The sequence below is a fragment of the Choristoneura fumiferana genome, chromosome 3 (assembly GCF_025370935.1).
Source record: "Choristoneura fumiferana chromosome 3, NRCan_CFum_1, whole genome shotgun sequence".
NCBI classification, from domain to species: Eukaryota; Metazoa; Arthropoda; class Insecta; order Lepidoptera; family Tortricidae; genus Choristoneura; species Choristoneura fumiferana.
This window is the reverse complement of record NC_133474.1, coordinates 10,842,061-10,856,543: the sequence shown is the minus strand read 5'-3', so window position 1 is coordinate 10,856,543 and position 14,483 is coordinate 10,842,061. Positions and strand designations below refer to the sequence as shown.

Below are 14,483 nucleotides of genomic sequence, written 5' to 3'. Positions count from 1 at the left end.
TTAAGCAAGTAGGCCAGAACTTAATAGTGATGTGTATGTTAACTGATAGGATCAGAAAATAATCAAAAATGTGCGTTAAGCTGGTAGGTCTCAACCGTATAAACGTGTTTGGCCTCCGCAGTACCACTCACGGTGGTAGTATTTTGTTACGGTGAGTGTTCATTATCCACATGTGACACTTTCGCAACGCTTCGGGTGACGATGCTAATTTAAGGGGGATGAAATTTGATACTGATTTCTCTGAATACAGGAGGTTTCACGTGTGTTATTGGTAACCTGTTCAGACGTTTACGATAACGTTTCTACGTCTATTAACAGCCGGATTACGCCGAATCCTAGTATGATTCAGTCTGTGCTCCACCTTCGTTAGATTTTGATTGTGCGTCAGCCGATTTGCACTCTCCTCAAACCAGTGGTACAAAACAGCGACCAATTTTGGGTGTAACTATTTTAGGCATAAGGGCAGAGCTTAATAGATACAGCCGCAAAACGGTCTGTAGTAGGTTGTTCGTTGTATGCTTTGTTAAAGAAACACAACCAATTTTTTTCTGAATCTTTCATGTCCATTAGGTTAGCAGATGGATCTGTGCAGAATATGAAGGTGCTCACAACAACACTAGATGTTGTTGTAAAGCATAAGACCGTGTCACTTGAGTTTGTTGTATTGCCAGACGCGTCAGGTAATGATACGTTACTAGGTATGATTTTCTAGTTAAAGCTGCCATTTCGATGGATTTTGCAACTGCCAAGTGGCGTTTCTCTGAGGAAACTCACACAGTATCCAGTAGAATTCGAATCGCCGAGAGTAGTCACGTCACGTGTTCATCAGCCGACATACTTCGCAGCGACGAAGGTGTTATGCTGCAATCTACTCAGCGTAATAAACTGCAGGTCTACTTTATTCTAACGCAGACATCTTTAAATCAGGGGAGCTCCGACCACCTTTGCCGAACACCACATCGATACAGGTAATCATCCGCCGGTGTCTTCTCCGCCGTATCGCCTTACTCCTGCTAAGAAAGAATCATGAGACAGACAGATCTAAGTGAAGGGGTAATCGAAGAATGTGAGTCTGCCTGGACTGCTCCCGCCATTCTAGTTCCTAAAAAAGGTAATGGTGTTAGATTTTGTGTTGACTACCGCAAGCTCAATAATGTGACCAAAACTGATTTCTTATCCCATTCGGTTATTGACGAGTTACTTCAGGCAACGAAGCAAAACTGTTTTATGTCCACTATAGACTTAAAGTCTGGATACTGCAAGTAAGTGTTGCGCCAGAGGATCGTGACAAGACTGCTTTCGTCACGCACTACGGACCTTCAGGTTCACGCGCATGCCGTTCGGGTTGAAAAACGCACCGGCGACGTTTCAACGTCTGATGGACCGTTTCGTTCAGGTAATACCCTCAAAAATGTTACCTTACTTTGCTATTTAGACGACCTCTGCATAATATCCGAATCCTTCGAGAAGCACGTGGAGGACCTGCAGAGAGTATTCGACAGGCTTCGGTTGTTCGTCTGAGGGCCAATAGGGATAAATGCTCGTTTGCTCGTGAGAGTGTCACTTATCTTGGTCACGTGGTCGCTCCAGATGGTATCAAAGCAGATCCTTCGAAGCTCGATGCCATTATGCAATGAAGGAGCCTACCAACTTGAAGAACTTGAAGTCTTTCATCCAAACATGCTCCTGGTTCCGTAAGTTTATCCCTAATTTTGCTCAAATTGCTTCAAGACAAAGCGAAAAGTTCGCTGACGAAAAGCTTCGTCCGGCACCCGAATACAAAATAGGCATCTAGTATTGGTAATAAATTCATCCTTAAGCAACGCCAGTAAGGGTATTACAAAGAAATTTATGCCTAAAGGGATGGCCATACTCTATTAAGACAGGTATCGCCGACAAGTTCGAGGTGTCACATGTGATAGTGGTTAGTGTAGGGAAGTTCCATACGTCATTTTTAACTCCTTTTGTTAGCAGACAAGGCGAAAATGCCTTACCTATTCAGTCTCGACGACCTCGGGACGTCCACAAAGGTGATACTGCTAGGGCCAAGCCACATACGGGACTTCATGTAGCTTGGAGGGGGAGGATGTACACTAGCAACAGTACCCGTAGCGCCATCTGTGGGCGTTGTAGGGAATAACCCCACGGCCGCCCGCGACGACAAGTACAGCGCCGGCGCGTTTTTAAGATGGCGAATTGGAACTGATGTTATGGCCGAACGAATATATGTGAATTGTGATTTTAATAAGTTAAAAATGTACACGAAACTTCTGGTGATAAAAATTGAATAAACAAATAAATGGTGATGTACAAACACGCTCGTTTCAAAATCGAAATACCTTGTCACAGGTGCGCGCAAAATGCGTTTTGATTCGTAGAATTAAGCTAAATGTTTGAACTTTTTGTTTTATAAATATATTTTCCTTCTAGTTAAGCGTGTCACACACTACGCAGATACGATAAAATATTTTATCTGCGTATAATAATTTAATGATCTGAAACTATCACACACTACGCAGCAGAGCTACTACGAAACTCGAAACTCGAAGTTCGTGTCGTGCGGTCCCTCTGGCACTATTACTATTTAATACGAGAGCGAGAGGGACGGTACGATACAAACTTCGTGTTTCGAGTTTCGTAGTAGCCCTGCAGACACGATAATATACGAGACGATACATTCAGTCTTAATCCTTCAAACTGCAGGGCTACTCCGAAACTTGAAACTCGAAGTTCGTGTCGTGCGGTCCCTCTGACACTTATACTATTTAATACGAGAGCGAGAGGGACCGCACGACACGAACTTCGAGTTTCGAAGTAGCCCTACTGAGTAGACTTGTTTTTTGGTGCAGATTGTTTATACAGGATGTTTTCGTGTTTATCTCTTCTAGATTTACTCGCCTGCAGCGGGGCTCTCACATCAACCTGTATCTATCTGCAGATAAAGTACTATACCATATTTATATCGGCAGATATTATACACAGATCAATTTATATACGCAGATAAGATCTTTGCCATCTTACAATATACGTCGGTGCCCACAGATACATCACGATAAAATATAAGTTATCTTTTTTTTTAATTAAATTAAAAGCTGTTTATTTCAATAAAAAAATACACGTACATTTCATTAATTAACTACTAATCCTTAATTAATAGGAATGTTGCAGTCAATGTTTATAATTTTACTTGATTATTTGGAATGAATGGATACAATCATTATAATTTTAATATTTTACTCTGAGTAGGTAGGTATACAATTTTTATTTATTTTTAGGGAGCGATATTGACAGATATGCGTTCATATACAGATATCTTATCGTATCTGCTTAGTGTGTGACACGCTTTAGCGTTTAAACGTGCCTTTAAAATGCGAAGCAGCGAGTGTCTATGAATAGTCACTTGATACTACTCTATCTTGGTTATTACTTTTGACAACTACGCTGAAGGATACCGCGGACTACACATCACGAATTGTTTTCTTTTCCTTTCAGCTTTGTTTAAACAAATAATTAATGATATTGTAATTGTTCATTTTATCATATTGTTGTATCAATCATGGCTGGCCAAGATAACACCAAACCTAATCAAGAAAAAAGTGATACTGGTTCTGAAATCATCACCGAAGAAAGTACTGATGAAAATATAATTCAAGGTGAAGTTTCTAGTTTTGTTTGATATTAAATATTCTTTGGGATAAAACTATCCTATACCCCGTTTAATTTAAGGTTTGAATTAACGGTCAAATTGTAACACTTCTCGGTATTTCGAACACAAATGTACTAAAAATACGTACATGTACATTTATTAGCTGTATTTGTTATGTTTTTATCATAGAAGTTAACACAATTTTAAATAGTTTCCTTGTTTCATTTAAAAATGTGTCCAAATTTTACCATTAACTTTCAAATGTTAAAATAAATAGTGTATATCCTTCCCAGGATTCTGGCTCCATACACACATTTACTTTACTTTCTTTATAATAATGTATAATATCTAATAGAAGTATGGATATTTTTTTAATTATATATTATTTTGAAGTATTAATGTAATTGTGCAAAAATAGGTTATTTGCTAACAATTTCTTTTATCAGTTTATTTGCAGAGTTGATTGTACTTGATTATGTATTGTTTACCTTCAGAGCTTTGTACATGCTCTAAATTTCAAATCAAAATTATTCAAATAAAAAACAAGGCAAAAAAAGGCAAATAAAAAACTGACTTTAACATGACATGATAATAAGTTTGAGGGACAATTACATGTATATAATTTGCAGTTAGGTGTAATAATTTATTTCATAATCCCACACCTTCAGAATGTATAGTTGGTATCCTTTGTGTGTTCAAATCAATTTATATTGGTTACATGCTGGCTATATTTTTATTTTATAATATTTCTAAGTGTTATAAATTATAACTGAATACTTTTTTCTTGTACTTTCAGAATATGATATGCTTGATTCAAAATTGGATGAGCTAAATACAGCATTGGATTTCCTTGAACAGAAAAATGATGACATTCATCAGAAGTTAAAGGAACTACTGCAGTCCAATATTGATATTAGACAGCAACTACAAAATGAGAATTTAGCATCTATTAACAAATAATATGTCAAACCTTATTTTTGGCTTAATACATTATTTATAATACATATAAATATATTCATAGCCATTAGTTTTGTTAAAAATTTTACAGATATAGTGAATAATATATTCCCATCAAGAAAAGTCGGATCCTAATTGGAACACAACAGCACCTCAATTGTCAATCAATTATTGTATAAAATGACTGACAGTCTGATATCCATTAATATGGAACTTTATTATTTAATGTCAACTGTCAAAACGGCTGTACGATGGGAGCTAATTATAAAAGCATGATAAATACAAACTCTTCCAACAATAAATATGACAAAACCATTATGCGCTACATCTGAACAGTATTATAATAGAAGTTTAATAATACTGAACTATTTCCAATATTAATAATATTATTGTTCTGTAAACTCTTGCATTCAATAACCTTGTCTACAATACACTTTTCTTTTGTTATTATTCAAAATAGTATAATAAAATTGTACATTGGAAATGATATTTGGCTAAACTGCTAGACAGTTATATATATACTCAGCGGCACAAAATTTGACCCACTCTCCTCTACAAAATTGCCTATTCTGCATACATTTGAGGGCCATTTTTTTGCCGCTCTGTATATATTGGTTTTAGTTGAAATGCAATCAGGGGCACATAGTACACCATAATTTAAATCTTTAATGTAAACATACTTATGACATTGATATTAAAAGGATGTCAATTATTAAGTTAGATTTCTTGATTATTTGAGCTCTAATAATACAATAGCATAGCATTAAACAAATAATGTTCCTCAACCTGTTGGTAGCTGGTGGCAATGGTTAGTACCATGAACTTGAAGTTAAGAACATTTAATTTTGTTGAATGCTAATTAAGTCGTCCTAATGTAATTAATACCTTTAACCATGCTTTCTTCTATATTCTTGTATATATATTGGAAATCTCAAAAACTGCTCCAATGATTTCGATGAAATTCTGTATGTGGGGGTTTTCAGGAATGATAAATCAATCAAACTTAGTCTTATCTCTGGTAAAACGCTTATTATAGTTTTAGCCCAAGCAAAGCTCGGTCGCCCAGATACTTGTCCTAAAATGTACACTGAAACACTTAGTTATGTAAATAAAGTTATTTATTCCACCATGCTGTGATTTAATTTTAATCTAATAACAAAGAAAAGCTACACACTAGTGACGAGAAATAAGTTTCTGTGTAAATTTTCTACCATGTCACATTTGCAAAGCAATTTTTTAGTGGTTGTTTGTTTTTTCAAAGCGCAGTCCGCAGTAACCGCAGGAGTGATCACCAGGCTTGTCCTGAAATATGTTGAGTAAAGAAATGTTAGTTATTAAATACTATCACTGCTAAACATTGGTAACATGTGACCAATAAAGACAAGCTAATAATAAAGACTCAGAAAATGGAATTCTATGTTTTATTAAGCTTCATATTGAAGACATTGAAAATGAAAATCAACTAGTTTTTGGTATAACTTGGTGTCCACTTTCTGGAAAATCAAGGAAGCTCTGGGAAGCTCAAGGTGGTCAGGGAAATTTGCTAGAAATCCAAAAAGTCAGGGAAAAAACTTGTGATTTCCCAAAACTTAGCTTGATATTTTGACACCAGTTGGTCCAGTTCTGGGCAACATACCTATTATAGAGTGGCACCATAAGAACAGTCAACAAAAAGTGAGCATGTTCAGTGTGCAGTGAATTTCCATTATCAGGTCTAGCTTAGCATCTTGGGCAGTAAAAAAAAAATCATGTGTCATATAACCTGCTTTGAAATGTACAAGATTGGTCAGGGAAACTTAGAAATGTGGTCAGGAAATATCCAGGATTTTGTTTTTTGATTTGTAGTGGACATCCTGTATATAAACTTATGTTTTTTTTTACTTAACTAACTATATTTAGACAAGGAGTAGTTGAATGCTGAACTTTAACTTCTTTATTTGTAGCAACTGACTACTCTTCAAGATTGCAAAGCATACATCAAATGCTTACCAAATTAATGTAAACTCTTGGGTGTCCTTCAGGGCCACTGCCACCGTCACACCATACTACTCTTTTAGTCACTTGCTTTGGTGGGACTGAGGCTATCAGATTTGCAGCCCAGCTGTGATTCACTTGTTTTGGAGCATTAGTGAACCTCACCATTCTGTAGTCATCAGAGTCCCATTTCTGTAAAGTTTACTACAGTATTTGTAGAAAAATTTAAGCATTACTGTCAAGAGCAGTTTGTTGTGAAAATTTCAGTCAAAGCTGTTATATAATAACTCATTTGTGGTCAAATTAACTCCCGTGATTGTAGCACATTAAGATATTACGTATTATAATAAAATTAACAATGTTATTTTGTAACAATAAATCAATTTTTATTACTTGGCCTGTGTGAGTTTGCACGTCTTCCGTTTTATCAATGCAAACGAAGCGGCGTAACAGCGGATTCACGCTTTTAGATGGGATTTTTTTAAGTAATGGGGACAACCTGATATTCAAACTCATTGTAAATAGCTTTAAGCTAAATTAAAAATATTTAATTGCTTATCAGCTCAAGAAACAATAATTTCAGATCAAATCAAACCCAGTTTTTTACCCGACTGCCCGAAGGAGGGTTACGTTTTTTACGTTTGGTGTTTGACAGTGACAGCAGACGACAGTCAGTTTTTTTCTTTTTTCTTCCGAACGAAGACAAAAGTATCTAATTCATGCAACCGAATATGCATTTGGCACACAAATAATTTTAAACCTGGATTAACAAATAGGATATTTTTTATGCTAGAAAGTCAAAAAGTTCTCTGGTAACAGCGAGGACGTCATATTTTAAAGACCTTTGTATGGTAAGTACCAAAATACCTAAGTAATAAAAACGATCGATGCCACAACACGTCAGTGTTGAATTTAAAATTTTAGAACCGTGAGCGTGGAAAAGTAAATTTGGCCGTCCTTGCTTAGCACATAAAATTCATGCAATTTGTAAAAAATAGGGTTGTTTTCTCAACATATTCCCCTTTAGTGTAAGTGCTGCCTGAAGCACGTGCCTCCTTAAATCCGGGGTTCCGCCACGCTCATTCTCTTAGCTTACCATTTATTTATGTGGAGTACCTAGTAGAAGGTTAAAATAACAAGAGAGTACCATCACATCGGTTTGATCTGCTTTAACTTACTTTGGTAACAATGGTGTAAAAGTAGAAAGTTATACCTAATAATACCTTATAACATATTTCTGCTCTTTTTTAGGTCGTCGGTAGGTATTTAATTTGATTTACAGCAGTTACAAGAACGATGTTAATATCCTCTGAAACTTAGTTACTAAATATTATCCCTCTATCCCCTAGCCCCAACTCTGAGGAATAAATGTATTCGCTTTTATAATACCGTGCACATCGAATCATCGAATTCTCTGGTTTATATTATAAGTATCCCAATCACGAGATGTCCCTTTACTATTTTTTTCTAGGTTCCCCATACCAGCCTTTGGGCTTGCTTTGCGTGGCGGAATTAGTACAAAAACATTCTTTTTTTTTCATGATGCTTGTATAATGGAAACTATCAATACAAAACAAAATGGACTAACTAAATAAATAAAATAAATTAGTCGAAAGGTTTATTAATAAGTATCACAACTTAACAAAAAAATTAATACTTAAAAAAGCCACAATACTTAAAATAAAAAAATGTATGCTTGGTAATAGGGAATATTAATAAATTTTTCTCCCGTCAGCGTGCAGCACTAGCACAAAACCCTAAACAGTTTTTCGAGTATGTCATAAATGCCATAATATCGTATTATTTCAATTAAATTTTGGGAAATATAGCTCTATCGTATCGTATCGATGTAAAATATCATGTTACTAACATGATATTAAAAAAATATATATATTATCATGATTTCTATAGGTACTAATACTCTTTGGTCATGATCTGTCATGGCGACAAAATATAAAGAGAACTGACGTGACATTATGATGGGTTGGCGCTAGTGTCGCCCCCTGCGCAGAGCTTTGGCTAATATGCCCTATTATGGATGATCAAAACGTAGGATCAAAACCAGCTAAACAACGCGAGATTAATGTGCGAGAAATAATGCTATATAATATCTTACATTATTTATTACAGCTGCTGCATATATTTTGTACCTATAAATATCAACAGCTTAAGAAAATACTTTGAGATCATTTGTGTATATTGCGTCGTTTTCGGTAGCCTTCTCAGTCAACAAATCGGTAGTCCCATACAACTCTTCCGTACGATTATCTGCCGTACTTCTGCAAAAAAAAAAAAACTCATATATCACTGTCCTCTAATAGTTTTTTAATGTTTTATGCGGTGAAATAGGTCCTTAACTTCGTTCATAAAATACAAAGAGGATGCTCGAACAGCTCGACTGGCTGAATGAGAGCAGTCCTGTTGCGATTGAACACAAATGCACAAGGACTGCATAGAGCAATTGGGTTGAAGTCGATTCCGACTTCTGCCTGTAGAAGTCGTTGTTGCCGGCTGCACGGGAGCGGTCGTGTCGCGGTTGGAGTCAACTGCTCGACCTCGACGACTGACCCAAGCAGCAAGCAGTCCTTTGCAGTTGTTTTGACCATAATGCGACTGCTCCGATGCAGCTGTCTGAGTAAGTGGGGTATATGCGGGGCGCATGTAGATAGAAAGCGCCGAGTAGTCGGTGCGAATTGTAGCAATGCATATGCGGCGGGTCGGGCAGCTCTCTGTTGCCAGCTGCAAGATGAGGGTAGACTGTACGGTGACTGTTTGACTGTAAACGAACTGAACGAACGAACAAAGTGAACATTAATTTTGTATTGAAACTTAAGATCACCATACCGCTGTCGGTGTATGGAGGCCTAAGAGGTGTTGTTTGTAAATTTTAGAACAATTTTAGACATAATGTTTCATGGACACATTTACTTAGACGTACACAATCGATATCTAAATAGAAGTAGTGTAAGTTTTTTTTTTCAAAACAACCGGGTTTGATTCCCGAGCTGAGTACAGGTTTTTTTTTTAAATGCATGAATGCAGTTTTTTTTTGTTATTAAAATCGATGTCATGGTTCCTAAGAAGAAATTTTCGTATGTCGTATAGTTTCAGACTTTCCCATACTGACCGATATAATTGGGCCACCCTGTATAGAAAATACAAACTGAGACATGGATGCACAGAATAACCAGAAAGAGACCAGCGCTGGGAATCGAACTTAGGTCCTCAGCATTCCATGCTCCGTGCTATAACCCCTACACCACCGCTGGACAGGAGTCTAGACACAAATTTCTCCTATGCACACATATCTCAGGTTGCTTTTTTCCTACTAGGTACGCTACTTAAGCAGCAGCACTAGCGACATCTATGTTTAGCTCTCATCGAGAGACGTCAACATTTTTTCGGAACTAACCGCTCACCCAGACAAGAGATGTCGCTACTAAGCAATCAAATTATGATTGGTTTTTCTGTGAAACCATGTCGCAGTTTGTATTTTCGATGTGGTTTTCACGGGATGACCGTAAAAGTAACAAATTTGGGGTTGAAATAAAAAGTACAAAAAGACTCCAAAAAAACCAATCATGATAAGTATATTCATGCCAAATTACAGCTTTCTAGTACTAACCGTCTCTGAGCTTAGCCGCGAACGGACAGACAGACAGACAGACATGGCGAAACTATAAGGGTTCCTAGTTGACTACAGAACCCTAAAAAGGCGCTGTTGTTAGTATGTTATCATAATTTTAATGTAGTGTTTTTTCGGGCAGGACAACGTCTGCCGGCTCCGCTAGTCGTAATATAATTTAAATATTAGATAATAACACTATTTATGTTTTGCCCAAGCTTGAGAACTTCTTCGTACTGAAATAAGTACTTTCATGTAGGTACCTGCAGACTTTGCCTTTGACAATGTCATTTCATGTATTAATTTAAAAACGACATATTATGTGGTCAATCGTATTCTAATCTCGACTTGATTGATAATACTAACCTGCCGTTAACGCGATTGATATCCTCTTCACCCGACAGACTATCCGAATCGTCGTTGAGAGATATTTGGGAGTCTGAAAAAAAGCAAGTTCAAATTATTACATACTTAAGTGGTATTTAAATTAGTATTAGTGGCTAAATATTTTGTCACATATGTCAAATCTACAATCATTTTATGCGTTAAAGTTAGGCTGGAATGAGCCGCTTTGCATTAAGGTGGCACGACTTCCATACTCATTTATTTACATAATCATGTGCGCTTGAAAGAATAATTTGAAACTAAAACCACATCTGTTGACGTTTACTTTGTTTTTTATTTGAGGCATTTTTTATTTACCTAAAGAAAGCTTTTGATTAATAGCTTAATCTAGATGATTATTTTAGTTAATTTTTGTCAATATGTGAGTGGATGGCGACAGTGTTATCGTACGCCAACGGCTCCATTAGTAGTGTGCGTTGAGGCTACGTTGTCAATTCGCCGACAATTCCTTGCCAAGCGGCGTTGCCAGATTTCGTTTGATTTGTCTGATCAAAATCACATAAATTACCATTTAAAAGCGCGTTTCCCTTTTTTAAAATATTTTTGCTGGCCATAGGTACAAAGCCCGTCAGTCAAAAGACTGAAGCGCAACGAAAAAATGTATTGTCAATTCTTTGGATTCCCGACAGAAATTAGGAAGAAAATTACATAACATGAACATATTAACAAATAAGTAGTTACGGAAAATTGCATTAACAGATTATAAATTAGTAGTGATAAAATCAAACAAAGGCTGTATGGCTTGTGGCTTTAGCTATTATTATTATTCCCCTTGATGGCGGCCTATGGCTTTAGCTTTTTCCTTAAGATAAAATAAAAATAAAAAATCTCACTTCTCACTTGTCAAATCGTAATTTTTTGTTCGTTTGTTGTCATGACATTGTATAAACTAATGGAGTCATTTTTTCCTAAATTAATTATCGTAATTTGTCCTCGAAATTGGCGGGATTATCATTATCTATAATCTATAATGTGAATGTAGTTATATCTTCAAGAATTGAACTGAATAATTAACAATAATAATTATTAATAATAATCAATAATAATTAATAATTCACATTGGAAACTATGGAGCCACGAACTTATCGAAAAAATTACATAAACCATCAATACTCTGGTCTCGAAAAAGACGCATTATAAGGAAATTAAAAAGTAAGTACAGTAGAGGCTAAGTACAACATACAACTTCCACCACCCCCGTGGGTGCCGTAGAAATCGGCTGAGGGATAATATCAGAAGATGGGCAGCAGCGTTTTCCAAGCAACCCCCCACATCCTATACTGCGCTCGTCAACCCGCTTATCAAGCGTGGCGAGTATTGGCAACACGGGAAAATATGGGGGAGGCCTAAAGTCCACCGGTGAACGTCCTGTGGCTGATATGATATGATGATAATGGCGGTGATGGTAATATAGAAATAATTATTATAAAATTGCCCGTCTGAGTTGGAATGAAAATGAATACAGAGTGAAAAACACTGTCAAAACATACATTGTCGGCTGGTAAGCTGTGTATGAGACTGGCACAAGACTGGGAAAGTGGCGTGAAAATGCAAGAGGCCTTTACTCAGCAGTGGCTGTATGTGGGCTAATTTGATTGATCGATATAAATAAATAAATAAAAACTGACTTAGTGATGGACTTTTTCATTTGTTGTTCAAAAGAACCTTCGATTACTACCCAACCAATTAAATTTGAAATAAAAATAAACAAGTCGCACCTTTAAAATTAAACTGAAACAATTCGAAATATTCATAGTTCCAAAATAAACTTAAATAAAACACAATATGGTTAAATTTTAATTTCAGTTTAATTTTAAAGGTGCGATTAGTCTAATTTGATATTTTCACGTGTTTTTCGTTGAAGGATAATATTGTAAAGACACGTACACAAACCTGCAAAATAATTAATGGTGTGTGCTATATTTCAATTCACACTGGGCCTGCGTTAAAAATAACGCCCAAGCCCAAATTGTGAGAGAAGGCCTGTATGTATGTATAGGGATAATGATTATGACTAATTTTCTCATAGTATGTATGCATGTATGTAAACTCTTTATTGTAATAAATAATAGTACATTGTGTCTTAAGGGCGGTAAATAAGGAATTACGAACGAGAGTCTGACTTCGGGCTTTAATGAGTCGATGTTCGTAATTCTAGTACCGCCCGTGCGACATACAATGTTTTTCATCACATTTGCGAGTAAAATTTTATACTTCTAAAAGAAAAAATATAATTCTTCCAGATATTGGCGATACCTTAGGCTGCGCTCTTGGTAGCGCCACCCTCCCCCTTCCGTAGCATGCGCCGCAACGTGCGTGTGCAGCTGGGCTACTACGAAACTCGAAGTTCGTATCGTACCGTCTCTCTCTCGCTCTCGTATTATATAGTATAAGTGTCAAAGGGACCGCACGACACGAATTTCGAGTTTCGTAGTAGCCCAGCAGGTGGGCCTGCAGCAGCGCGCGCAGCAGTATCAGTACGGGCACTCATTTACCGACCTTGGGCTTGACGACAAGCAAATAAATAAACGTTGAGTTACGGTCAAGGAAAATGAATCACGTACTAGGGTGGAACCAATGTGCTACTAATGTCATGTTGACATCCCATACATCTGCCAAAGAATCACAGCGAAATTGGATATGAAAAGGTTCCACCCTGGTACGTGTTTCGGTTCCTTGACTTTGTAAAGGCGAACTTAACAGGTCCGTCTGTCTGTCTGTCCGTCCGTTCGTTTGTCACAGGCATTTTACTCGAAAACTACAAGATGTATATCAATGAAATTTGGAGTACAGATGTCTTGTCAAAGCCGCTATTTAGTTTTGTAGTTAAATAAATATTTATAGGGGTTGGTATGGGGGCATCCATACACGTAACAGAAATTGAAAAAAAAAAAAAAAAAAAAGATTTTTTTTTAACTCGCTGCAACGTGTGGCACATAGTTCGACAGCTCTTTTGAAAAGATGGTAAGGTTTCTCAAAAACTTTTTTGATTAAGTGAAGTTTTCCAGAAATAATCGCTCCCAAAGTAGGAAAAATTGTGTGCCCCTCGCTATCTTGTAAACCGTTTGTCCAAAAAATATGGAAAGGTAACGCTTAATAAATACTTTTAACGAACATTGGTTTCAACAAGATCGGATATACCGTTTTTGAGTTATTGCCGAAAAACTGCGCTTCTCAACAAAGGGACGCATGTGCCGTGAAGATAAGCTCTTTTTCTGGTAATACATTTTAACAGCCTTATTCATAAAAAATCCTTAATTGAGGTTTGATCGGTCTGTTACTTAGCAGACTGATTAAGCTTGTTACAGCCTTATTCATAAAAAAACCTTAATTGAGGTTTGATCGGTCTGTTACTTAGCAGACGATTAAGCTTAATAGACGGTTGTCAAGAAGTATGATTCATAAACACTTGCTAGCAGTCTGCTAGTTGTTGAGCTGCTGATAGACGGATTAGACGCGTTATGTTGGCCACCTTGACAAATCAAAGACAAAAAATGGCCTAATCGATAATTAAAAAAAAAATTGACAGCAGTGACAGCAAATTAGCACGAAAAAAAATAAAAGCGAGATGTTGTTTTTCCCGCCATTTCCGATTCGCATGTTTATGTTGTGCAAAAAGCCATAATTATGTTAATCATCCTATTTTTTTTCATATTTATTGTTAATTTATTGTTGCTAATTTAGAGGATTTTTAAATACAAATTCCTGAAAATAAATTTTCCAGTTTTTTTTTTTAATCTTTGCGTAGCCCTGCCTTCACTATAAATATCTTCGGTGTGGTTTTTTGCTCTTGTCAAAATCAGCTGTTCAAACTTGTGGCGGCCATTTTGTGACTTAGCAGGGAGATAAAGGAGGGTCTACGGTCCTCTAACTTTA

The 14,483-nt window shown here is 36.5% G+C and overlaps 2 protein-coding genes and 1 long non-coding RNA gene across 3 annotated transcripts; 1 reads left to right on the top strand and 2 right to left on the bottom strand.

Moving 5' to 3' along the window:
* The first annotated feature begins 3,406 nt into the window (after positions 1-3,406).
* Positions 3,407-5,732, top strand: LOC141426573 (uncharacterized). Its single transcript, XM_074085577.1, has 2 exons — positions 3,407-3,653; positions 4,443-5,732. Exons 1-2 carry the CDS (start codon positions 3,557-3,559, stop codon positions 4,604-4,606), a joined length of 261 nt encoding a protein of 86 aa, XP_073941678.1. The 5' UTR covers positions 3,407-3,556; the 3' UTR covers positions 4,607-5,732.
* On the bottom strand, positions 5,704-7,241 carry LOC141426572 (NADH dehydrogenase [ubiquinone] iron-sulfur protein 6, mitochondrial-like). The gene is made up of 3 exons (XM_074085576.1): positions 6,971-7,241; positions 6,593-6,769; positions 5,704-5,905 (listed from the first exon to the last, which is right to left on the bottom strand). The coding sequence occupies exons 1-3, from the start codon at positions 7,091-7,093 to the stop codon at positions 5,840-5,842; spliced, it is 366 nt and encodes a 121-aa protein (XP_073941677.1). The 5' UTR covers positions 7,094-7,241; the 3' UTR covers positions 5,704-5,839.
* Positions 7,242-8,682: 1,441 nt separating this feature from the next.
* Positions 8,683-10,877, bottom strand: LOC141426571 (uncharacterized). Its single transcript, XR_012451251.1, has 2 exons — positions 10,569-10,877; positions 8,683-8,856 (listed from the first exon to the last, which is right to left on the bottom strand). It is a non-coding gene; the product is annotated as an uncharacterized lncRNA (long non-coding RNA).
* Between the last annotated feature and the right edge of the window lie 3,606 nt (positions 10,878-14,483).